Consider the following 25,350-nt stretch of genomic DNA (forward strand, 5'->3'; position numbering starts at 1 on the left):
GGCTTTGGAAAAGTCCTGGAGGCGAGCATGGGAGGAGGTGACAAGGGAGCTAGAGAGCAGGAGGTCTTGAGAGGAACGAAGAGAACGAGTAGGTTGGTATTTAGAGACTAAGCTAGTGATGTAGCTGGGGGCGAAATTGTGGATGGCTTTGTACGTAGTTGTTAGTATTTTTAAATAATTCTTTGGCCGATTGGTATATACAGTATCTCACAAAAGTAAGTACACCCCTCACATTTTTGTATATATTTTATTATATCTTTTCATGTGACAACACTGAAGAAATGACACTTTGCTACAATGTAAAGTAGTGAGTGTACAGCTTGTATAACAGTGTAAATTTGCTGCCCCCTCAAAATAACTCAACACACAGCCATTCATGTCTAAACCACTGGCAACAAAAGTGAAAATGGAAATGTCCAAATTGGGCCCAAAGTGTCAATATTTTGTGTGGCCACCATTATTTTCCAGCACTGCCTTAACCCTCTTGGGCATGGAGTTCACCAGAACTTCAAAGGTTGCCACTGGAGTCCTCTTCCACATGATGACATCACGGAGCTGGTGGATGTTAGAGACCTTGCGCTCCTCCACCTTTCGTTTGAGGATGCTCCACAGATGCTTAATAGGGTTTAGGTCTGGAGACATGCTTGGCCAGTCCAACACCTTCACCCTCAGCTTCTTTAGCAAGGCAGTGGTCATCTTGGAGGTGTGTTTGGGGTCGTTATCATGTTGGAATACTGCCCTGCAGCCCAGTCTCTGAAGGGAGGGGAACATGCTCTGCTTTAGTATGTCACAGTACATGGCATTCATGGTTGCCTCAATGAGCTGTAGCTCCCCAGTGCCAGTGTTCTGTCAAATTAGCCAACTCGTCAGAAACTCCAACCACGTCACTTCCGGGTTACTTAAACCATCAGTAATTGGAGATTTTGATGAATTGCTGTTTGGACACAACAGTGGCAACCAAATACACTCCGGTACAGGAAGATTTTGCTGTTTTGACACCACAGCAGCTAACGAGGACAAAGTTGTCACCAACTCAGATGCAGCCATTTTTTTTTTTTAAATCATATCCTTTTTATTAGTTTTTCAGGTTATACATTATACATCATAAACAATATAAAAACAAAGAACAAACATTCTTTAATATATTATCCCATAACACAATCATAAATGAGTTATCTAACCCTTAGTTTTTTCCTTTATCCCCCCCCCCCATCCCACCCCCCTCCCCTATCACCCCGATTACCCTCCCTTCCTCCCCAACAGTTGCTTCTGTTAAAATAGTCATGTCTTAAACTTGGCAAAACTTGTTACCTGGTTAGATACACCTTACTTAATACTTATTCCCTCATAAATCTATTCCTTAATACTAATATTACTATCCTCACTAAAAATTTATATTTCCCTTATTCCTTCCCTAACACCACAAACCCCAAATCCTCATAAACTTCCTATAACTTCCCCTTCTGGTATAGATTATCCTTTCTGTTCCAATTACTGAGTTCATTGTGCTAACCCATTCTTCAGGAGTAGGAGGCACTGCTGATAACCATGCTTTCGCGATCAATTTCCTCGCCTGGTATAAACAGCGTACAATTGCTATTCCTATGTGGTCTTCCCCGATATTCTTACTAATTAGCCCCAGCACACACGCCTTAGCCTCGTGTTCCACTCTTATCCCAAATCTAGCATCTATAATGTTTAGATCTCAGTCCAGTACCTAACTAGTTTCGGGCATCTCCACATTATATGTATAAGATCGCCCGTCTCTAGACACCTGGGGCATTTATCGTCTGGTCTCCAAATCCATATAGCCTCTTGGGGGTGTAATAGGCTCTGTGTACAAGCAAGAGGTGCGAAGCCCGCTGCGACGGAGAGAGGGACACCAGCGGACCGAGCTCCAATATCCTCTCCCACTGATCATCGCTCAACTCCCCCACATCGGCCCCCCACCTCTCCCTTGCACGCGAAAGTGGAGCTAAACTGATTGCCCTGGCCGTTAGATGGTCATAAATTCCTAATATTAGCCCCTTAAGGCTAGGTACCCTTACCACCTTACTAAGCAGCGGCGCGCTACACCATTCCAGTGCCTTAATCTTAAATTGCTTATCTAATGCATGTCTAATCTGGAGGTAAAAGTAAAATGATTCTTTAGGAATTCCAAACTCCTGTCTCAGGTCCGCAAAGGACTTTAATATATTGCCATCAAATATTTGCTTCAGCCTATTTATACCCGCCCTTTCCCACATCCTGTTTACTCCTATAGCCTGCAGTTCTTGTAGCTGCCCATTCTGCCATATAGGTGAAAACTCCGTAACCCCCCTATATCCCATTTCGATCTTCACCGACCGCCAAACTTTTATAACCAATTTATATGTTGGAAATACGGATCCTAATGTCCCGGCTTCCAATGCCCCTACCAGGGAATTATGCGGGTTCCCTGATAGCATGATTTTTACGCTGGAATTCACCTCCCAACCGCATTCACCCCCCCCCAGTTGTTGCAACTGGGCCGCCAGAAAGTACCTATATGGATGGGGCACCGCCAATCCCTCCTCCCTGTTAGGGCGCTGCAAGGTCTGAAGACTGATCCTGGCCTGACCCTTCTTCCAAATTAACTCACGAAAGATAGAATTTATTTTTACAAACCAGTCCCTCCCAATCCAAACCGGTGAGTTATGTAATATGTACATTAATTGTGGCATCCAGATCATCTTGATCAGATTTACGCGCCCTGCCATAGATAGGGGGAGCCGACACCAGATGTCTTTCTTCCTTTTAAACTTTTCTAAAAGCGGAGCTAGATTGTCTCTAATATACTGGGTTGGGTCATTGGTTAGCACTATACCCAAATATTTAAACTTCTCCACCACCCTAAAGCGAGGTATCTCCTGCGGGAGGGAGCCGGTAGTCGAGTCAAGCGGGAGAAATGTAGATTTCTCCCAATTGACTGTTAACGCTGATATCCTTCCAAACCCTATCACCAACTGCATTGCCTTTACTAATGACGGCCCCATGTCTCCCAGAAATAATAGTACGTCATCAGCATATAGTGCTATTCTTTCCTCACCCCCCTTTCTTTTATAACCCTGTAAACCTGGAGAGCTTCTTATTACCTCCGCGAAAGGCTCCATTGCCAGGGCGAACAGCAGGGGTGACAAGGGACACCCCTGCCTAGTCCCCCTCTCAAGGGAGATCCGTTCCGAGTATGTATTATTTATTTTTAATCTAGCATTGGGGTGGTGATATAATATCTTAAGCCACTTAATAAACAGGGGGCCGAACCCAAATTTTTCCAGTACCCACCATAAATAACCCCATTCCAGGGTGTCAAATGCCTTGGCAATATCCAAGGACAAGACAACCCTGGAACCTGCATTCTCTACCGGAGTCTGGAGATTCAAATAAGTCCTTCTTATGTTTTTACTAGTAGACCTGTTCTGCATAAACCCAGACTGATCCGGGTGAATCAAAGTAGATATGCATTTATTCAGCCTAGCTGCCAGGACCTTTGTCGAAATCTTGACATCCGTACCCAGCAATGAAATTGGTCTATATGACGATGTATCTAATTGATTTTTCCCCTCTTTCTGAATCAGTACTATAATAGCTTCAGACATTGACAAAGGTAAACTACCGACTGCAGCTGACCAATTCAATGTCTTCAAGAGTTCCGGGGCCATCACCTCCCCATATTGTTTGTAAACCTCAGATGGCAATCCATCGGGACCTGGGGACTTTTGGTTTTGGTGCTTCCAGACTATTCATATCTGCGTCCGACAACACCGGCAGAACAATACCTTCCAAAAATTCCTCCATTTCTACTTGTTCAGGACAGTGACGCATCTTATATAGCTCGCTATAGAATTCTACAAAGGTTTTATTAATTACCCCAGGATCTGATGAAATATCCCCTTCATTTGTTTTAATCATGGGAATTACTGAAGAGGGAGAATTAGTTTTAGCCAACAAGGCCAACGTCCGACCCACTCTTTCCCCCTCCTCAAAATTCCTCTGCCTCTGAAAAACCTTCCTGTTCTCTGCTCTTCTAATTTCTTCCTTTTTGTACTCTTGTTGCTTCAGTACCCAGAGTTCTCGATTTTCCATAGTCGGATCTAATACATACTTTCTTTCTGATTCCCGAACCTCTTCCCCAATAAGCTCTCCTCTTGTCCTTGTTTGCTTCTTTAACTTAGATATCTGTTGAATCAAAAGCCCTCTGAGGAATGCTTTCAAGGAGTCCCAAATCACACCCCCCGAAGCAGTACCTGTGTTAAAGTCAATAAATTCTCTCAATCTTAAATTAATTTCGTCCCTATTCCCCACTAATTCCAACCATGTTGGATTTAATGACCACATTCTCAGGCCACCATTATCCCGCATGGTTATTGACAATGTCAGTGGCGAGTGATTGGACACTCCCCTTGGGCGATATTCAATTCTACCTATTAAGGGTTGGGCTTCTTGATTACCAATGGCCATATCAATACGGGAGAGAGTATGGTGGGTCACTGAAAAGCAAGAATATTGCTGGGTAATAGGATTACGAGCCCTCCACATGTCACACCACCCAACCTCCTCGAGGAACTGTGCCAACCTTCCCCCCGACCCTCTACCTCCACTCAGCCCTGGCGGGAATCTGTCTACCCTACTATCAAGCACGGTATTAAAGCCCCCCACCATAACCACTGGGACCTCTCTCTTATCCTCCAAGAATCCTAGCAACAAGAACAAGATCTCCATTTTAAATGGAGGGGGAATATACACATTTACTATGACAAAAGGTCTACCCTCAATTAAACAATACAAAAAAATAAAACACCCCGATCTATCAATACTGACGTCCCTGCAGGAAAACATCAACCCCTTTCTAATCAGAATACTCACTCCCCTTGAATAGGAGGAGTACACTGAGTGGTATTGTGACTGAAATTTTTTATTTCTAATTAATAATTTAATCTCAGCGGTCAAATGAGTTTCCTGCAGGCATATCACTTCGGTAGCACAAGATTCCAATTCCTGGAACACAGTGGCTTTTTTCGTCGGCTCACTCATACCCCTGATGTTCCAGGAACTTATACCAAATGTTCTAGGCTGCATTCAAAATATACATCAACAAAGAACAATACCAGTTATGCAAAAACCAGGATAAGGCTACCCTTCTACTTATATATTGAGACATCACGGCGATAAGATGATACTGTTCTAAACCGGTACTTTTTTTGAAAGAGACTACAAAGAAGAAATCTCCATCCTCTATTCTGATAATACCAAATCACCACACGTGCCCTTATTCCCCCCGGCCTTTTGGCCTTCTGTTTCAAATCATCAATACCCCCTCTTACCACACCCAGTGCTATTATTATGGGGAGGGGACCGAGCGGGTCCAGGGGGTAATTACCCCCACACCCCCCCTCCCACCTCCCTCCAAAACAGTGTTCCTCATCTTACTAAATCTTATAGACTTTAAGCATTTACACTTCATTTCTATCACCTTCAGAAAAATTTTTACAGGTGCTCTGTGCATTTTTACCATTATTGATGCAACTGTGCTATCCCCTACTTTAAATAACTCCTTCTTCCCCCTCCCTTGCCTCACTCGGCGTGCCCTAGGGGCCTTCCTTGTGACCTCTTTTCTCTCCTCACCCCACTTTATCCACCCCCCTCCCCCCACACTCCCTTCACTCCCCCCCCTTCCCCCCTCCCCCCCAATAACCCCGTTGACCCAAGGGCTGAAAAAAACCCCATCACCACTCTAAACAATTCTCTCAACCTTCACTCCATCCACCCATCCCTCACCCACCCGACCCCTACTACTGCTGCTGCTACAAAAACACACATCTTTAAACCCATTTCCTACAAGTGCAGGAGGAAAAAAAAAAAAAAAAAAAAAAAAAAAAAAACCTCGATTGCCGTATGCGATTTCATCTTTATAAGTTCTTTTTGTTCTCTTCAAACCAGTCCGTGGCTCCTTTGGCAGATTCAAAAAAACGGATAGTTCCTAGAGCCTCAATACGTAGCCGTGCTGGATATAATAACGCATATGGAATGTTATGGTTCCGTAGGATGCGCTTAATATCCAAAAAACCTGCTCTCCTCTTTTGTAAGTCCGGGGAATAATCTGGATAAATCGATATTTTGGCTCCATTAAAAAAAATGTCTCCTTTCTCTCTAGACTTTTGCATTAAATTTAGCTTATCTTTATAACAAAAAAACCTCAGTATCATTGGTCTAGGGCGATCTCCTGAGTATGCTGATCTGGAAGGCACTCTGTGGGCTCGCTCAATAGAAAAAAAGTATGAAAAAGTCTCAGCCCCAAAAACCTCTTTAAGCCACTTTTCCATAAACTCTTCGGGGCGAGAGCCCTCACTTTTCTCAGGAAGACCCATCACTCTTACATTTTGTCTTTGCGACCTATTCTCCCATTCGTCCATTTTAAGCTTGTTGGCGTCTAGCTGAGCTTGCATTTTTTTAAACTCTTGACGCATTGGGGATACAATGTCTTCTACTTGGTTATCCCTTTCCTCCACGCCTTTAATTCTCTCCACTGTTTTCTGAAGCTCTTGTTTAATGCTGCCAAACTCCTCACTTAAAGCTTTCAACTCTTCCCACATCCCGCTTATCGAGCTCCTACAAGCATTTATAGCACATAGTACCTCTTTTAAAGTGGGTTCTTGATCACTGGCTGCGGCTGTATTGGGACTACTATCCCCTGTTCTTCCTGGGTGCTCCCTCTCAGGACTTTTTTTGTTCATTACTCTTGTGCTAGCTACCGAGTTATCAGGTCCTTTCCCCAGGCTCTTTCTGTCCCCAGCTGACGATTTACCCGAAGGCGGCTGATTGTTTTTGGCTGGCGACTGCAAAGAGCTATGTGCAAATTTTTCCAGCTTCGCAGCGACTGTTAGTGCGGCTACATTTTGAGACCCCTTCTCCTTTTCTTTGGCTGAACGGGTAGCTTGGATAGGCATATTTTCTTGGGGCTGCTGTAGCTGATCTTCCCCCTTCCTCTTAGTCATAGCAAGCTAGGATACTCTAGGCACTCTGCAGCCCACCAGCCTGACCAATCCACCAATTAATCCTTCCTTGCTTTAGATAACCACTCTTTATAATAATAACAAGGGATAAGCCCCAGGCTCCCTGCTTTAATACACAGTCACTGTACTTTACACTTTTATGCAGATCAGGTTTTTTTACCTCTCTCCCGTTACCTTCAAGGGGGTTTGCAGGACTTCTGCAGGGCTTTTACCAGTGTTTTTTTTTACAGATGATCCGTCCAGGCCCATCCAGATCCTCTGTCCTTCACACAGAATCACCTCTCCTTTACCTCCCGTCCTTCAGCGTCGGTATCTTAGCTTATTTCAGCCTCCCGCGGTGCCTGTGAAGTGTCGCCAGGCAACCAGGCACAACCAGAGGTACGGGGGCGGTAATGTAGCCGGGCTTCCCCTCAGCGTTCTGCTAGATAGCACGGGAGGACAGCACAGCAAGACAGCTGATCCTTCCCGACCTCCTCTCTTGCCGCCCCCGCCAATCAAGAAGCCGCTCCCCAGTCAGCAGCCCGTGAATACCATTGCTCATAACCCGGAACCAGGAGCTTCACAGGGCATTCATACTGCAGGCTAAGCCCATCCACTCCACATCGTTAATGCAGCATAGGGGTCGGAGCCAGGTGAGAGCACACACTCACTGCTCACACCTGCATCCGGTCACGCCCCTCCCCTTGTTTTGAGATGCAGCCATTTTGATGACTAGTATCGATGCAGAGTAACAATCTCTGCTCATAATATCATGAACCGGACTGTATTCAGTCGCCGGTTTTTGCAATTCGTCAAAATCTCCAATTACTGATTGTTTAAAGAAACCGGAAGTTAAGTAGTTGGAGTTTCTCAAGAGTTGGCTATTTTGATAGAACACCGGCAGCACTCATGCAGCCCCAGACCATGACATTCCCACCACCATGCTTGACTGTAGGCAAGACACACTTGTCTTTGTACTCCACACCTGGTTGCGGCCACACACGCTTGACACCATCTGAACCAAATAAGTTTATCTTGGTCTCATCAGACCACAGGACATGGTTCCAGTAATCCATGTCCTTAGTCTGCTTGTGTTCAGCAAACTGTTTGCGGGCTTTCTTGTACATCATCTTTAGAAGAGGCTTCCTTCTGGGACGACAGCCATGCAGACCAGTTTGATGCAGTGTGCTGTGTACGGTCTGAGCACTGATAGGTTGACCCCCCACCCCTTCAACCTGTGTCAGGGCTGGGCTCAGCCCTTCCTTCTCAGAGCTCTGTGTTACATAGTTACATAGTAGGTGAGGTTGAAAAAAGACACAAGTCCATCAAGTACAACCTATTTGTGTGATTATATGTCAGTATTACATTGTATATCCCTGTATGTTGCGGTTGTTCAGGTGCTTATCTAATAGTTTTTGAAACTATCGATGCTCCCCGTTGAGACCACAGACTGTGGAAGGGAATTCCACATCCTTGCCGCTCTTACAGTAAAGAACCCTCTACATAGTTTAAGGTTAAACCTCTTTTCTTCTAATTTTAATGAGTGGCCACGTGTCTTGTTAAACTCTCTTCTGCGAAAAAGTTTTATCCCTATTGTGGGGTCACAGTACGGTATTTATAAACTGAAATCATAACCCCTCTCAAGCGTCTCTTCTCCAGAGAGAATAAGTTCAGTGCTCGCAAACTTTCCTCATAACTAACATCCTCCAGACCCTTTATCAGCTTAGTTGCCCTTCTTTGTACTCGCTCCATTTCCAGTACATCCTTCCTGAGGACTGGTGCCCAGAACTGGACAGCATACTCCAGGTGCGGGCGGACCAGAGTCTTGTAGAGCAGGAGAATTATCTCTGGAGTTGATCCCCTTTTTAATGCATGTCAATATTCTGTTTGCTTTGTTAGCAGCAGCTTGGCATTGCATGCCATTGCTGAGCCTATCATCTACTAGGACCCCCAGGTCCTTTTCCATCCTAGATTCCCCCAGAGGTTCTCCCCCTCCAGTGTATAGATTGCATTCATATTTTTGCCACCCAAATGCATTATTTCACATTTTTCTACATTAAACCTCATTTGCCATGTATTAATTGTCTCATTAATTTGTTCAGCTCTTTTTGCAGGGTTTCCACATCCTGCTGAGAAGTTATTGCCCTGCTTAGCTTAGTATCGTCCGCAAATAGAGATTGAATTGTTTATCCCATCCTCAAGGTCGTTTATGAACAAAATAAATAGGATTGATCCCAGCACAGAACCCTGGGGGGCCCCACTACCCACCCCTGACCATTCCGAGTAGTCCCCATTTATCACCACCCTCTGAACTCGCCCTTGTAGCCAGTTTTCAATCCATGTACTCACCCTATGGCCCATACAAACTGACCTTATTTTGTACAGTAAACGTTTATGGGGAACTGTCTCAAATGCTTTTGCAAAATCCAGATACACCACATCTACGGGCCTTCCTTTATCTAGATGGCAACTCACCTCCTCATAGAAGGTTAATAGATCAGTTTGGCAAGAACGATTCTTCATGAATCCATGATGATTACTGCTAATGATACCGTTCTTGTTACTAAAATCTTGTATATAGTCCCTTATCATCCTCTCCAAGAGCTTGCATACTATTGATGTTAGGCTAACTGGTCTGTAATTCCCAGGGATGTATTTTGGGCCCTTTTTAAATATTGGTGCTACATTGGCTTTTCTCCAATCACCTGGTACCATTCCAGTCAGTAGACTGTCAGTAAAAATTAGGAACAATGGTCTGGCAATTACTTGACTGAGTTCCCTAAGTACCCTCGGATGCAAGCCATCTGGTCCCAGTGATTTATTAAAGTTAAGTTTCACAAGTCTAATTTTAATTCTGTCCTCTGTTAACCATGGAGGTGCTTCCTGTGATGTGTCATAAGGATAAACACTGCAGTTTTGGTTACTGAAGCCCCCCCGATTCCCTCGTGAAGACTGAGGAGAAGAATAAATTCAATACCTTCACCATCTCCCCATCCTTTGTAACCAGATGTCCTTCCTCATTCTTTATGGGGCCAATATGGTCTGTCCTCCCTTTTTTACTGTTTACATACTTAAAGAATTTCTTGGGATTTTTTTTTGCTTTCCTCCACTATGTGTCTTTCGTGTTCTATCTTAGCCGCCCTAATTGCACCCTTACATTTCTTGTTGCATTCTTTATAAAGTCTGAATGCTGATGATGATCCCTCAACCTTGTATTTTTTGAAGGCCTTCTCCTTTGCTTTTATATGCATTTTTACATTGAAGTTAAGCCATCCAGGACTTTGTTCGCTCTTTTAAATTTATTACCTAATGGGATGCATTGGCTAATGCCCTTATTTGATATGCTCTTAAAGCAAACCCATCTCTCCTCCGTGTTCTTTTTTCCTAAGATTTTATCCCAATTCATGCCTTCCAACAAGGTTCGTAGTTTAGGGAAGTTGGCTCTTTTGAAATTCAGTGTGTTTGTATTCCCCTTATGTTTCCTATTTGTGTGATTTATACTGAAGCCAATTGACCTGCGATCGCTGTTTCCTAAATTGCCCGTATTTCCACATCCATGATCAGGTCTGTATTATTGGTAATCAGTAGATCCAGTAACGCTTTATTTCTAGTTGGTGTGTCTACCATCTGAACCATGAAATTGTCCTGCAAGACATTTAGGAACTGGCGAGCCTTAGACGAATGCGTGGTTCCCTCTGCCCAGTCTATGTCTGGATAATTAAAATCCTCCATTATGATAACACTTCACATCCTTGCTGCTAATCCAACTTGTGACAGGAGATCAGTCTCCCCTTCCTCCCTCAGGTTATGGGGCTTATAGTATACTCCCAGTAATATTTTCCCCTTAGCTTCATCCCTTTGGAGCTTTACCCATAAGGATTCTACCTCCTCCCCAGTCCCCTTAGTGATGTCATCTTTCACATTCACTTGTAAATTATTCTTGATATATAGCCATACCCCTCCCCCTTTTTTACCCTCTCTATCCCTGCATTAAAGGGTATACCCTTGAATGGTTGCCAGCCAATCATGAGAGCTGTTGAACCAGGTCTCTGAAATTCCCACAAAATCCAAATCCTCCTTGTGCAACAGTATCTCTAGTTCACCCATCTTGTCCGCCAGGCTCCTGGCATTGGTGAACATGCCACGTAGTTTAGACCGGTCGCATACTATCCTCCTATTGGGTGTTCCGAGATTGCAACTAGGACTTGTTACTATACTTACCTTGGGTTTGTGTGCTTTAGTCAACCTACCACTAATGCCCCAATACTACCCTCTAGAATATGTTCCGCGCTGACTATCTCTACCTCTAGGCCCTCCCCCGCGTCGCCTAGTTTAAAAACCCCTCTAACTTCTTGGCCATCTTTACTCCCAGCTGATCTGAACCCTCCTCATTTAGGTGCAGTCCGTCCCTTCTATAGTACTGGTGATCGACTGAGAAGTCAGCCCAGTCCTGCAGGAACCCAAACCCCTACTTACTACACCAGCTTTTCAGCCACTTATTTACTTCCCTAAACTCCCTCTGCCTTTCTGGTGTGGCTCAGTGTCCTCAATTTAGCTCCCAAGTCCTTAAAATCGTTCTTTAAGACACTCTATCTGCCTCTGACTTTGTCATTGGTGCCAACGTGCACCATGACAGCTGGTTTTTCCCCAGCCCATCCCAGTAATCTCTCCACCAGATCCGTGATGTGCCGAACCCGAGTAGACAACATAAAGTTCGGCGCTTTAGGTCTTTGTTACAGATTGCCCTCTATGTCCTTCTAAGAATTGAGTCCCCTACCACCAGAATCTGTCTTTCCTTTCCCTTCGCTTCCCCCCCACTCTCACTGGAGGAGTTCTTCCCCCGGAAGCTAGGAGAGTCCCTCAGCTCCAGCTCCTGACTGGTTTCACCAATGTCACTCAATGGAGCGTACTTATTGGGATGCTCCACCTATGGATCGGCCTCCCTGGCACTTCCCCCTTTACCCTTCCTGACTGTCACCCATCTACTCTTTCCTAGTGCCTGCATCTCTTTGTTTCCACCCGCCTCTGTGCTGGCCCCTGCCATGTACGTTCCTGGCTCTCCTTTAGTATGGAGGGACTTCTCAGTGCTGACAGTTGCTTCCCTAGATTCAGAACCTGGGCTTCTAGGGAAACAATGTGGTTACATTTTGCACTGCAGTATTCGCCCTAGATTGGATGATCAAGGAACGCATACATGCTGCAAGATGTACAGATGTATGAGTCGCATCTCCACACCCACCGGGCATCATACCTACTAATTTAATGAGGATTGGGGATATGCCCAAATTACCTAGAAACTAGCTTCCTGACACTAATACTAATAGCTTCCTGACCGTTTTGCTGCACCTGACTTCACTGATCTCCGGACTCTTGTTTCTCTGGCTTGTTCTGACTACCCGTCCTGGTTTCCGAACTCTGGCTATGATTTGACTACGTTTGCTCTGTTTATACCATTTTACCATTTTATTAAATAGTGTGATTTTTACTGCACTTCTGTCTCAGCCTGATTCATGGTTCCTGACACTCTGCAGCAATGCTGGCAGCAGCACTCATGCGTCTATTTCCCAAAGACAACCTCTGGATATGACGCTGAGCATGTGCACTCAACTTCTGTGGTTGACCATGGCGAGGCCTGTTATGAGTGGAACCTATCCTGTTAAACCGCTGTATGGTCTTGGCCACCGTGCTGCAGCTCAGTTTCAGGGTCTTGGCAATCTTCTTATAGCCTAGACCATCTTTATATAGAGCAAAAATTATTTTTTCCACATGCTTAGACAGTTCTTTGCCATGAGGTGCCATGTTGAGCTTCCAGTGACCAGTATGAGAGAGTGAGAGCGATAAAACCAACACACCTGCTCCCCATTCACTCCTGATACCTTGTAACACTAACGAGTCACATGACACCAAGGATTGAAAATGGCTAATTAGGCCCAATTTGGACATTTTCACTTAGGGGTGTACTCTCTTTTACTTTTATTGCCAGCGGTTTAGACATTAATGGCTGTGTGTTGAGTTATTTTGAGGAGAAAGCAAATTTACACTGTTATACAAACTGTACACTCACTACTTTACATTGTAGCAAAGTGTCATTTCTTCAGTGTTGTCACGTGAAGATATAATAAAATATTTGCAAAAATGTGAGGGGTCTACTGTGAGATACTGTATATGCTGACATCAAAAATACTTTTGATCTTAAGGCATGCAAAGCATCTTATTGTCTGGGCGGTCAGCATTATCCTGATATATACAGGCTTCCACCAATTCTGTTTAACTGCCAGGAATGAGAAAGGAAGCCCCTTGTAAGATCAGAGCCGCCCTAATCAAAGCATACATATGGCTCAGAACTCCATGTAACAGTGCTGGATCAGTCACCAAGAACTAATGCTATCAAGTGGAATAGGTCACATGCAGTTGGAGCTTTTCACTCATCTTCACATTTCTCTGCTTCTGGCTGTAAGGAAAAGCTGCTGTTTACTGAGCTAAATATTTTAAACCAAAATTTAAACAAAGAACTTAAGTCCTCTTGCCTTCCTTTCTCTCTTCAAAAGGAAGACTTGCAATGTTTCAATCAGAAAAAGAGAGTCTGAAAGCAAAACAGCTTCTGCTGTGCTTTCTTGTTAGAAAACCCACAATACTTTGTGCATAATATTTTAACTGTTTATTTTGTTAAAAGATGTTACATAATAAAAAATAAAACAATCTTTATTTTAATATGGGAGCCAGGCAACAAGACTTTTGAGAAGGAGAGGGCCGCAATCGCAGCTTCCATATTTCTCAACACAGGTTTCTTTTGAAACCTATCATGTGGCCAGGAAATTCCTGCCACAATAATCAGCACTCTCTCACCTTTCCGTGTGACTCCGAATCCTGGATTGCAGGGCTTATTCAACACACAAGTCTCACATTGTTGGCTGGAGCAATGCTTGCCATCTTGACAAAGGCAGTCTACATCTTTCGTATCTGTCCCCTCACTTATCGTCTGAAATCCTAATTCTAGTGTACAAGAAAAGCATTAATTAAAATTTACCAGGTAACAAATTGCACACATCTAAAACATCTGCCACGTTTTGTTTATATATATATATAGATAGATAGATAGATAGATAGATAGATAGATAGATAGATAGATAGATAGATAGATAGATAGAGAGATAGATAGATAGATAGAGAGATAGATAGAGAGATAGATAGATAGATAGATAGATAGATAGATAGATAGATAGATAGATAGATAGATAGATAGATAGATAGATAGATAGATAGATAGATAGATAGATAGATAGAGAGATAGAGAGATAGAGAGATAGATAGATAGATAGATAGAGGTATAAATACATATGTTAAAAAAGTCTTTGCACTAAATAAATGCAGTAACCCAAAAAGAAAACAGAGCCAAACATAATTTTAAGGATAAACAGTTATGTAGGTTATGTATTAGATCAAGGAACTCTGAAAAGTAATGATACAGCTACAAATGCTTTTGAAGGCAAAGCATGCATTTAAGCCTGACTCTATATACTAAATCCTGTTTTTGTTTTGTATAATGGAAAGGATGATGACAATGCCATAGCACTCTATCACATTCTCTGTTTTTAACACGAAAGGAAATAAAATTATCTGAATTTTTATTGTAATAATACATGAAAACCCAGTGTATGCTACCCCAAAAATTCTGATTCAAAATGTGCGTTGTTATTCACATACTTTTTAGTAAACATAGCCTGTAATATTTGAATTTAATATGTAGCTGCTAAATAACTAGTGATCTTGCCAGTTCCCCTTGGTTCTTGTTTCAAACTGACCATGCAAAGCACAGAAGCAGATCCGTGTTTGCGTGATCACTTTGTGTTCTTGGACCAGTGCTAGGAGTTTTAGGATGCTGTGCTGACCCACGGAATGCCTGTATCTCCTGTAGATGATGGCACGCCCACTCCCTGCTTGAGTAGCAGGATCTCTTCCTCATTACTGCCTGTGAAGGTGTGGAGTCCTCTTGCTTTCATCTGTACAAAGAACTAATGCCATTCAAGGGGGCATGAAAGCAGCATACTTACCAACTGTCCCGTATTTCCCGGGACATTCCCAGGATTTGGACTCTTTTCCCGAGTTTATTGTTTCCCGGGAAATGTCCTGAGAAATCCGTTTTTTTAAGAATTTTCGCTGCCGCCGCTGGAGGTCCGCGGCCGGTGGAGACATTGTCTCCGCCGGCCGCCATTTTTAAGGAGACCATGAACGGCTGGGTGGCTAGACGAAGCTCCTACGCCGCCCACCCTGCGCCCCGCTCCGCTCCGCCTCGCCCCACCTACCCCCCCTGCCGGTCTGCTATGGAAAGGTAAGGGGGCACCGCTGGGGACACCTGATGTTAGGGGGGCACCGCTGGGGACACCTGATGTTAGGGGGGGCACCGCTGGGGACACCTGATGTTAGGGGGGGCACCGCTGGGGACACCTGATGTTAGAGGGGCTCCACTGGGGACATTTGATGTAAGGGGGGGCTCCGCTGGGAACATCTGATGTAAGGGGGGGCTCCGCTGGGAACATCTGATGTAAGGGGGCTCTGCTGGTGACACCTGATGAAAGGGGGGGCTCCGCTGGTGACACCTGATGTAAGGGGGGCTCCGCTGGGGACATCTGATGTAAGGGGGCTCCGCTGGTGACACCTGATGTAAGGGGGGCTCCGCTGGTGACACCTGATGTAAGGGGGGCTCCGCTGGTGACACCTGATGTAAGGGGGGGCTCTGCTGGGGACATCTGATGTAAGGGGGGGGCTCTGCTGGGGACTTCTGATGCAAGGACGGACTCTGCTGGGACACGTGATGCAAGGACGGACGGCTGGTGGCAGGTGACACACTCAGGGATCCCACTGATTCGGCATTATGGTGAGTTGAATGATTTCATTTTATCTTACAATGTAATAACAGAAATAATACACTTCAATCATCCTGACACCATAACAACCATGGTGCCGGGATGATTGAAGCGCTAACGCCAGGTGTTTGGAGTATCTTTATCTGCTGGTTGTTAAACTTTCTAGAATACACATATTTCCATTGTTGTGTAGGATCTGGGCCTGCTGTCCCTCCATCCCTCTCCCCCCCTTTCCCTCTCCATCCCTCATTCATCTCAAACTCTAACCACACACCCTTTGAGCCCATCCCACTTAAGACACGCCCACTTTTGCGTAAACCACATTTTATTTACTTTCCCCCTGTGCCAAGCCTACAAACGCATGCCCTGCCCCCTAATTATAAGACTCAGCATACAGCCAAAAAAGTGTCCCTAAAAAATTTTTTTTCAATGTTGGCAACTATGCAGCAGCTGTCTGTGTACAGATGGGAGCAGAATTACGTTTTTTTCTCCCTTTAGACAGCAATGTTAATGGGAATGATTGGCTGCCACTCAAGCTGGGAGGAGATGTGTCAGCAGCTTCTCACATGTGGATCGATGGGCAGCCCTTTCCTATTACCATTGCTACCTACAGTAGTGATAACCCTTTTGAGTGGGCAAGGAAATGGAGCTGGAACTTACAGGGATTCTATACCACTTGGCTTTGAATCTTTTAAAGAACTGGTACATATTGGGAGAATTGTGAAGCCCTTTACAATTTGAGTGGCAACAGCTCTTGACCATTAGCTGCCAAGCATCATTTCAAGACTCCAGCTCCCTCGGTGATGAAAAAAATCCTACCTGTAAGCATTTCTTTGAAGTTTAACTCTGTTTTAAGGCTTGTTTGATACTAGCCTTCCTGGTGCAGATTAGACCTTGCCACCTGCAAGACTGCTAGGCAGGACACAGCAGGGCAGTTAACCACTTTCTATCCATGGCTATATTTTTATTTTTCACACACATGTTAAAATCTGCATTTTTTTTTCTGTAGAAATCACTTTAAACTCTCTTTTCCCCTAAAGGTATATATTTTAAAGCAGAGGTCCTGGAGAATAAAATGGTGGCTTTTAAAATGTTATATGTCACACAATATTTGCACACTCATTTATCAAACACAAGTTTTTAGGAAAAATACACAACATTGACAAATGTCTAGGCCTCATGCACACTGCAGCTGCTAAACGGACATTGGGCGTTTTTTTTTCAGTAGTCCCGGAATCATGATCTGACTTGTGGTGCGACTTGTACTCTGAGGATCTTGAAGGGGAACCCCGTGCCTAAATGTAAAAAGAAAAAATGGTGTGGGTTCCCCCTAAGATCCATACCAGGCCCTTTGAGTCTGGAATGGATCTTGAAAGGGAACCCCACGCCAAAAAAAAAAGGTCAGCTAAGGGGGGGGGGATGCGAGCGAGTGCCCCCCCCCTCCTGGATCCTCAGAGCACGAGTCGCACCACATATCGGATCATGATGATCCGACTTGGATACAACTTCTATTCAAATCAATGGGCTGAAAGTCAGATCAGTTAAGACGGCTCTCATAGGGAACCATTGATTTTGAATAGATTTTGAATACAGCCACTTTTTCCTGGCGTTGGTAGTGGCTTTGCAGCTCGTTTTTTTTTTAATGCCCTGTGAGGCCTTAGTATTTAGTACATTTTTGTGCACTATAAAATTTTGGCAAAAAAAAGCAAACTGCTGCAGTTTTTGGAACTCCTATAATGCACCAGCAGCAGCCTCAGAGTGCAGGATACAGTCTGTCATCAGTCGGAAGAATTCATAATGCATGAAAGCACCACACATTCACTGCTGCTCATGGATAATATGTTTTATTGTAAATCTCTGTAAAACATGACTGCCCAGAGGATCTGAGCTGTCATGTTTTACCGAGGCTTACACTAAAATGTATTATATGAGCAGCAGTCAATGTGTAGTGCTTTCATAGATTGTACACATTCTGAATTATAACGTTTGACTGGAAGCATTATCTGATGTGGCTTTCACGTTTTTGCATAGTTGCTGTTCCATATTTCATACACCATTTTGTAAACTTCTATTCTGTCACCGATGTGTATTTCACTGTAATCTATCAGCCATTCTTCTTAACAAAACCTCACATAGCCATACAGAGTGTGTATTGCTTTCAGTATGCTATATCTGACTACCACAACTGCTTTGCAAAACTATAGCATAAGAAGCAAAACCTGCATATGTAGTCAGCAAAGATGGATTCCACCCAGGACCAATGCTAGATTATTTTGCGCCCTAGGCGAGACCAGCTACTTGCACCCCTACCCCCAAAAAATAATAAAATGTAAACATTTTTAAAAACAGTAGAAAATTATTTAACAGCCTGTAGCTTGGATGACACGCCACCCGCTTTATATCACCAGATATCCTTGGTGTTTCTCTGGACATGGGACTTTGGGTCGTGCCCAGAAGGGGTCTATTGGTGTGCCGAACTGGGATCACAGAAACCTTGATCTCTGTATGTCCTGAGTGCGGAGCCATGACAATTGGCTCTCACATCCTGGGCCTGTTGTGGGGAGTGCCAGGCCTTCCTTTCTGAGGTGCTCCCAGTCTGACTACCTGGTACCCTGCCAAGACACAGTGCACTATGGACCATTGGTGCTAAGGTCACCACCATGGCAGACATACTACAAGAGATGGTCAGAGACTGAAGATATGCTACAGGAAATGGTCAGAGACTTCAGATATACTACAGAAGACAGTCAGAGACTGCAGACATACTACAGAATATGGTTAGAGACGGCAGACATAGTATAGAAGAGGATCAGAGACTGCAGATACACTACAGGAGAGTGTCAGAGAATGCAGACATAGTACAGTAGACAGTCAGAGACTGCAGACATAGTACAGGAGATGGTCAGAGACTTCAGACATACTACAGAAGACAGTCAGAGACTGCAGACATACTACAGAATATGGTTAGAGACGGCAGACATAGTATAGAAGAGGATCAGAGACTGCAGATACACTACAGGAGAGTGTCAGAGAATGCAGACATACTACAGTAGACAGTCAGAGACTGCAGACATAGTACAGGAGATGATGTGAAACATATTACATGGGGACACAGACAAGAACACATTTAGAGTACAGTAAGAAAGGGGTTAAACCTCTGACAATATTTTTAAAGCTGTTCCTGTGCCAGGGTCAAGAATTGGGGGGGTGACCCTCCAGTGAGGTCACAAGACAGGAAATCTCTCTCTGGTAGGAGCACAGGATAAAAAGTGGGTGGAGGTAAAGACCAGACCAGAACACAGTAAAATGAAGGTTGGATGTTAAGCTGTGATGATGGCATGCTGAGCCCTGTGCTTCCACAGCACCCCCCCCCCCTTTCCTTCCTCCTGCACACTGACTCTTCATATTCTATGGGACCTCCTGATAACACAGCAATCATCTCCTCTAAACACAGATTACCCCTGTACCTGTCCAGTGCACACAGCCACAGGGGACCCGACTACAGATTCAACTTCATCTGTACACCACTGACACACTGCCCCTACTGGTCAGAGGACCGAACAGGGGTAAAGGAGGCAATGGAGCTCTTCACCCTCCCAGACTCTCAGGCCTAGCTGTTCACCTTCCCTGCTGCCTCCCGCTCACCTCATGGAGATGCTTGCACCCCGAGGACACTTTGTTGTCCCTCTCCCGCCGCCATTGAGCCAGGACTCTGCATGACAACCATTGGCTGTGGCTGCGCCCCTAGGTGACAGTGCGCCCTAGGCGGGGGCCTAGTTCGCCTAGCTGTAGCGCCGGCCCTGATTCCACCATGAACATATATAATTAAAAAAACACATAGGGGGAGATTTACCAAAACTGGTACACACAGGGGTTTATTTACTAAAACTGTAGAGTGCAAAATCTGTTCCAGTTGGTCATGGTAGCCAATCAGCTTCTAACTTCAGCTTGTTCAATTAAGCTTTGACAAATAAAAAACTGGATGCTGATTGATTTCTATGCAGAGCTGCACCTGATTATGCACTCTCCAGTTTTAGGAAATTAGAGCTGCAAATTGCCGCCTCACTTGCTGTGCTCTTATCCACTTGAGCAGCATCATCACTTGGGGGAGGGGCAGCAGGGGCTGCACTGCAACTCTTTCCTACGTGAATGTATTTGCGCTATGAACTGATTGCACAGTTGGCCCAGTAGCTTAAAGTAATGATTTGCATGGCTCTGTCTACTATCCTAGAATTTGGACTTAAGGTGGAGCTTCACTCAAAAGGGGAAGTTACGCTTTAAGGCCTCCTCCCCTGCTCCTGGTAAAGAAATGTCTCTTTTAGGGAGCGGGTACCTGATTTTGACAGGTACCCGCTCCCACTTCCTCTCCGATCACCTCCTCTCTTCCTCCCCGCAGTCTTCTGGGACACGGGACAGGTCCCAGAAGACTACAGCACAATTCACATTGCGCAGCGCGACTCGCAAGCTGTCACAGCCGGGTGCCCACGGTTAACATTTCGGCACGAGGACAGATGAAAAAGATGAAAATGGCTAAGGTGAGCAAATCACTGGATCCTGCAACAGGTGAGTGACTGTTTATTAAAAGTTTTGTAGACACAATTTTGTAGCTGCTGACTTTTTACACAGAAGACTGGAGCTCCTCTTTAAGTCCTTGTCAATACCCACCATTTTTCAGAAGGCTTCACACTGGTTTAGTGGAAGGCTCTGTGGCTCATTTAAGCCCATCTCGCCATGACCTGTTTGGTTATAGATTGTCAGTCTCCAAGTCCTCATAGAAGCCATGGTTTCCATACACAGCACCAATAGGGAAGAATGAAATTGGAAGTTTTTAGCAAACTCAGGTTCATTTTAATGTTGAAGGCATCATTTAGGTGGCTTTTTTTTTAGATGGCTTTTGGTCTCTGAATGACTCCTGATCATCAACAATGCTGCATTGCATTATCTTATGACCTGTTCTTGCTTCAAAAGTGCAAATCCTAATGCTAATATTAACCCTAGAGCTAACTTCAACACCAACTCTAACCTGAAATGTAAACCAAGCTCTAGAGCTAACCCTAATGATACTCTGACTATTTGTTTATATTTGCTTTGTTTATTTTACTTTTGTTTACTTTGTAAGCACTATCATAGTAATCATGTGACTTTATCAACAAAGTCATATTATTGTAGGCAAAGTAATTGATAATAAACAAAGCTTAGTTGATGCTTTAAATAGACTTCCAGCAGAGGTAGTGAGTCAGTCAACAATAAGGCTGCATTCACACCTGGGCATTCCGAAATTGTGGCCAGAATTGGGCCATTCAGCCCACAATTCCAGAATTGTGGCGGAATGTGTTTGCGATGCCATTTTTTCTGAATGGCACCTCAAATGCGGTGCGATTTTCCACGTGATAAATGGTGGCAAAAGCACAGCGTGCGAAGCTTGTCACACAAAAAGGAGCAGGAGCTTCTTTTGGGTGACAGCGCATCACACGCACTTCGGTTTGCCGCATTTGCGGCACAATTTATCACGCCACAACCAAGGCAAAATTGCACCAATTCTGCCCGCGTTTCCGAAACTCCCAGGTGTGAATGGAGAGTAAGTGAATTAAAACATGCTTGGGACAAACCTAGATCTATACTAAAATTGGCAAAACCCCCAAAAAAATAGAATAAACTTGACGGATCACTTGGTCTTTTTCTGCGGTAATTCTATGTTTCTATAACTATGTCATCTGACATTAATGGGTTTTTTTTCAGCAACAAAACCAAGTAATACGGCACCAGGGTCTAACAGCCAGAAACACTGTGCTCTTTCTTTAGAAAACCATAATGCTGTGTCATAACAGTGTCTCTGGTTACCCTGTAATAAATGTTTATTTGGAAAATCAAAATGTTATATTAATAGAAATAATATAAAAATAATAAAAGAAGTCGGGAAGATACTGGAGAGTTTAATAAAAGACCACATAGACGAATTCTTGCTGGAAAAAAAATATTTTAAGCAACAGACAGCATGGATTCATGAAAGACAGAAGTTGTCAAACAAACCTGATTTCTTTTTATGAGAAGGTAAGTAAAACCTTGGACAAAGGGGTAACTATACTTGGATTTTGCTAAAGTGTTTGACACAGTTCCCCACACACGGCTCATGTATAAGGTTAAGTCTACAGCAGGGGTAGGCAACCTCGGCCCTCCAGCTGTGGTGAAACTACAAGTTCCATCAGACATTGCAAGACTCTGACAATCACAGGCATGACTCCTAGTGGCAGAGGCATGATGGGATTTGTAGTTTCACCACAGCTGGTGTGCCGAGGTTGCCTACCCCTGGTCCATAGGCTTGGAAATATCAGATAGTAAATGGATATAAAACTGGCTAAAAGACAGAATTCAGGGAGTAGTGGTTAATAATTCTTACTCTGAATGGTCTAAGGTTATCAGTGGTGTACCCCAAGGTTCAGTGTTAGGACCCTTACTTTTTAACATCTTTATAAATGATATAGGGTATGGGATTAAAAGTACCATTTCTGTCTTTGCAGGTGACACTAAGCTTTGCAGTGGAATAACGTCCTTACAGGGTGTCTCCAATGTACAAGTCGACCTCAATTCACTGTCTAATTGGGCAACTAAGTGGCAAATGACGTTTAATGTTGATAAATGTAAAGTTATGCACTTGGGGGCTAAGAATATGCATGCATTATATATATTAAGGGGAGTACAACGGGGGGGAATCAATGGTGGAGAAGGATCTGGGGGTTTTGGTAGATCATAAGCTCAATAATAACATGCAATGCCAAGCTGCTGTTTCCAAAGCGAGCAAAGTCCATTCTTGTATTAAGAGAGGTATGGACTCCAGAGAGAGATATCATTTTGCCCCTGTACAAATCATTAGTAAGGCCTCACCTGGAATATGCATTTCAGTTTTGGGCACCAGTTCTCAAAAAGTATATCAGGGAACTGGAGAAAGTGCAGAGAAGGGCAACCAAACTGATAAGAGGTATGGAGGAGCTCAGCTATGAGGAAAGATTAGAGCAACTGAACTTATTCCCTCTTGAAAAGAAGAGATTAAGGTGGGATATGATCAACATGTACAAATACATAAGTGGTCCATATGTTGAACTTGGTGTTGAGTTATTCACTTTGAGGTCGTCACAGAGATTTCATCTCCAAATACGGAAAGGTTTCTTCACAGTAAGAGCTGTGAAAATGTGGAATAGACTCCCTCCAGAGGTGGTTCTGGCCAGCTCAGTAGATTGCTTTAAAAAAAGGCCTGGATTCTTTCCAAAATGTACATAATATACTGTAACTGGGTACTAACATTTATAGGTAAAGTTGATCCAGGGAAAATCTAAATGCCTCTCGGGGGATCAGAAATGATTTTTTTCCCCCACTTTAGCAAACTGGATCATGCTTTACTGGGGTTTTTGGCCTTCCTCTGGATCAACTGTGGGTATAGGATTGTGTATATGGGATTGTATTTTTTTTTTTGGTTGAACTAGATGGACTTATGTCTTTTTTCAACCTGACTAATTATGTAACTATAAGAAACATAATATAATGTATTATTATAACATAATATATTATATTGTATTATTATTATATATTTATTATTATAAAATACTAATAATAATATACAAATAATATATAAATATTAGAATAGAAAGAGAGGTAAAAATATCTGTTTAAAATGTAATAAACCTTTAAAAGATTTAAAAAATAACCATAAACTATTATACTTCCCCATTAGGCCACAAGGATCTGCCAAGAATGCAAAATATTGTGCCATAGAGGTGCCTTAAATTAAAAGAGTTTCCTGATGCAATGTCACCACTGGCAGCTGGACCACTTTTACCATTATCAATGCCTTTCGTACGGTTTTACGGGAAAATTATTGCCTTAAAATGTTAAAAACACAGATACTTCCTATTAGCTTATAAAATTTATTTTAAACTCTTAAAAAAATGACTTAATGTTGCCAATATTTTGTATTCCTTATACAATTTTGGATTTACAGTTTTAGGTTTTCCTGCAGCTTCATCGCTGAAGCTTTTGTAAGTTGTTCTGACAAGCAGGTCAGCAGAGTGAATGGAGTCAGAAGGGCACAGTGATGTGAACTGGCATCAAAAAGGTTAGCAATGGTAGTGAAATACAGTTAAAAAAATGAAGAGTGTACAGAAATGTTCCGGTGATAAAACTTAACTTGGGATTTAAAGAAATAACCACATCCAGGGAATAATTATGGTCAGCTTGCTTCCTCATGCTGTGGTCCAGTTACCCTGTGGAATTCAAGAGGAAAGGGCTAATTGGTTTGCCCTTCATGCTGTGATAAGGGTAACATGACTGACACTACTATGGATAAACATAAAGTACAGGAAAAAACAGGAGAGCCGTATTAAAAGTAAAACTAAAGGTAAATATTTATTTTTCATTTTGGATACAGTAAGGGAGGGTTATAACCCCTGTCAGGCTTGTTTTGCCATCTGTTTCCTATTGGGGGGCTTTACCTCCACTTCTTGTCCCATATTTAAAACAGGAAGGAAGTGAAAGGCCCTCTAAAGTGAGGGAATCCTGATGTGTCACCAGGGTCACCAGAATTAGCGTCTCCATTGGAAGAGTTCTCTTCTATTACTTGTCTTGTGTCAACTCAAAATTTGGGATTTTCTTTTGCTTCTTTTAAATGTTCTTTACATGACAACAAACATATGGAACTAAACTTCTAATACTCAAGAGAGAAGTAGGGTCAAAGGTATTTTGGCTATATTTCTCCTGTGGGTCACAGGTGTGCACATAGTTCTGCACTCCTGTGACCCGTAACTCAGCCGACAGTAGGCTAAAGTCTGCTGTAGCTGATGTCACTTAGCCAGTCCAGGCTCTGGAGGGATCCCGACTTTATTGTTGGGATCCACCCAAATGGCTGGACCCGCAGCTGTCTTAGACTCTCAGCATGCCGCTGAGAGCCTGAGCCAGCCGCTCCCTCTCCCTTCACAGCTCTGCACTCCAGTGAGCACTGGAGGGGCAGAACAGAGAGCCAGTGACTTCTGTTACACTGCTCAGTTCTCGGTCGGTTCTCAGTCTTTGAGGCGGCGGGGGACAGATGCAGCATTAGACCAATGCTGCATCCACCTAGATACAGTAAGTATAAAAGTTAATTTTTTTTCATTCCCATACTTCTCTTTTAAGTTTTCAAAAATAGCCCACAAACATTACCAATGCATAGAGTAGTAGATAGAGTAGTGGATTTCCCTGCAGCAATGGCAATTGTTAATCCCCTAGTTATAAAAATGTCAGAGGTGGTTTGCAGAAAATTGGAGCTTTTGCCATTCTATGCATTATAGTAAAAAAAACCTTCTGTGCCAGGGAATCCCCCCAGCCCCTGTACCTGAGCCCGAACTTGATCCAGCATTGTGTATGAGAGCAGCGTGTGGGTAGGTGCATCGTGATGTGGCAGGCAGAAAACACATGGAGTCCATGTGCAGTAACAGGGATATATTGAAGCA

General features: G+C 43.6%; 1 protein-coding gene across 3 annotated transcripts in view; it reads right to left on the reverse strand.

Annotated features, from left to right (window-relative positions):
* CD40 (CD40 molecule) overlaps positions 1 to 25,350 on the reverse strand; it is a 152,751-nt gene that overhangs the window by 46,583 nt on the left and 80,818 nt on the right. For all 3 annotated transcript variants that reach the window (XM_073606254.1, XM_073606251.1, XM_073606252.1), the window contains exon 5: positions 13,857 to 14,003. In XM_073606254.1, coding sequence (XP_073462355.1) covers positions 13,857 to 14,003 — 147 coding nt within the window. The remainder of the gene's footprint in view (positions 1 to 13,856; positions 14,004 to 25,350) is intronic.

This window comes from Aquarana catesbeiana, linkage group LG12 (assembly GCF_042186555.1).
Source record: "Aquarana catesbeiana isolate 2022-GZ linkage group LG12, ASM4218655v1, whole genome shotgun sequence".
In the NCBI taxonomy this organism is placed as follows: domain Eukaryota; kingdom Metazoa; phylum Chordata; class Amphibia; order Anura; family Ranidae; genus Aquarana; species Aquarana catesbeiana.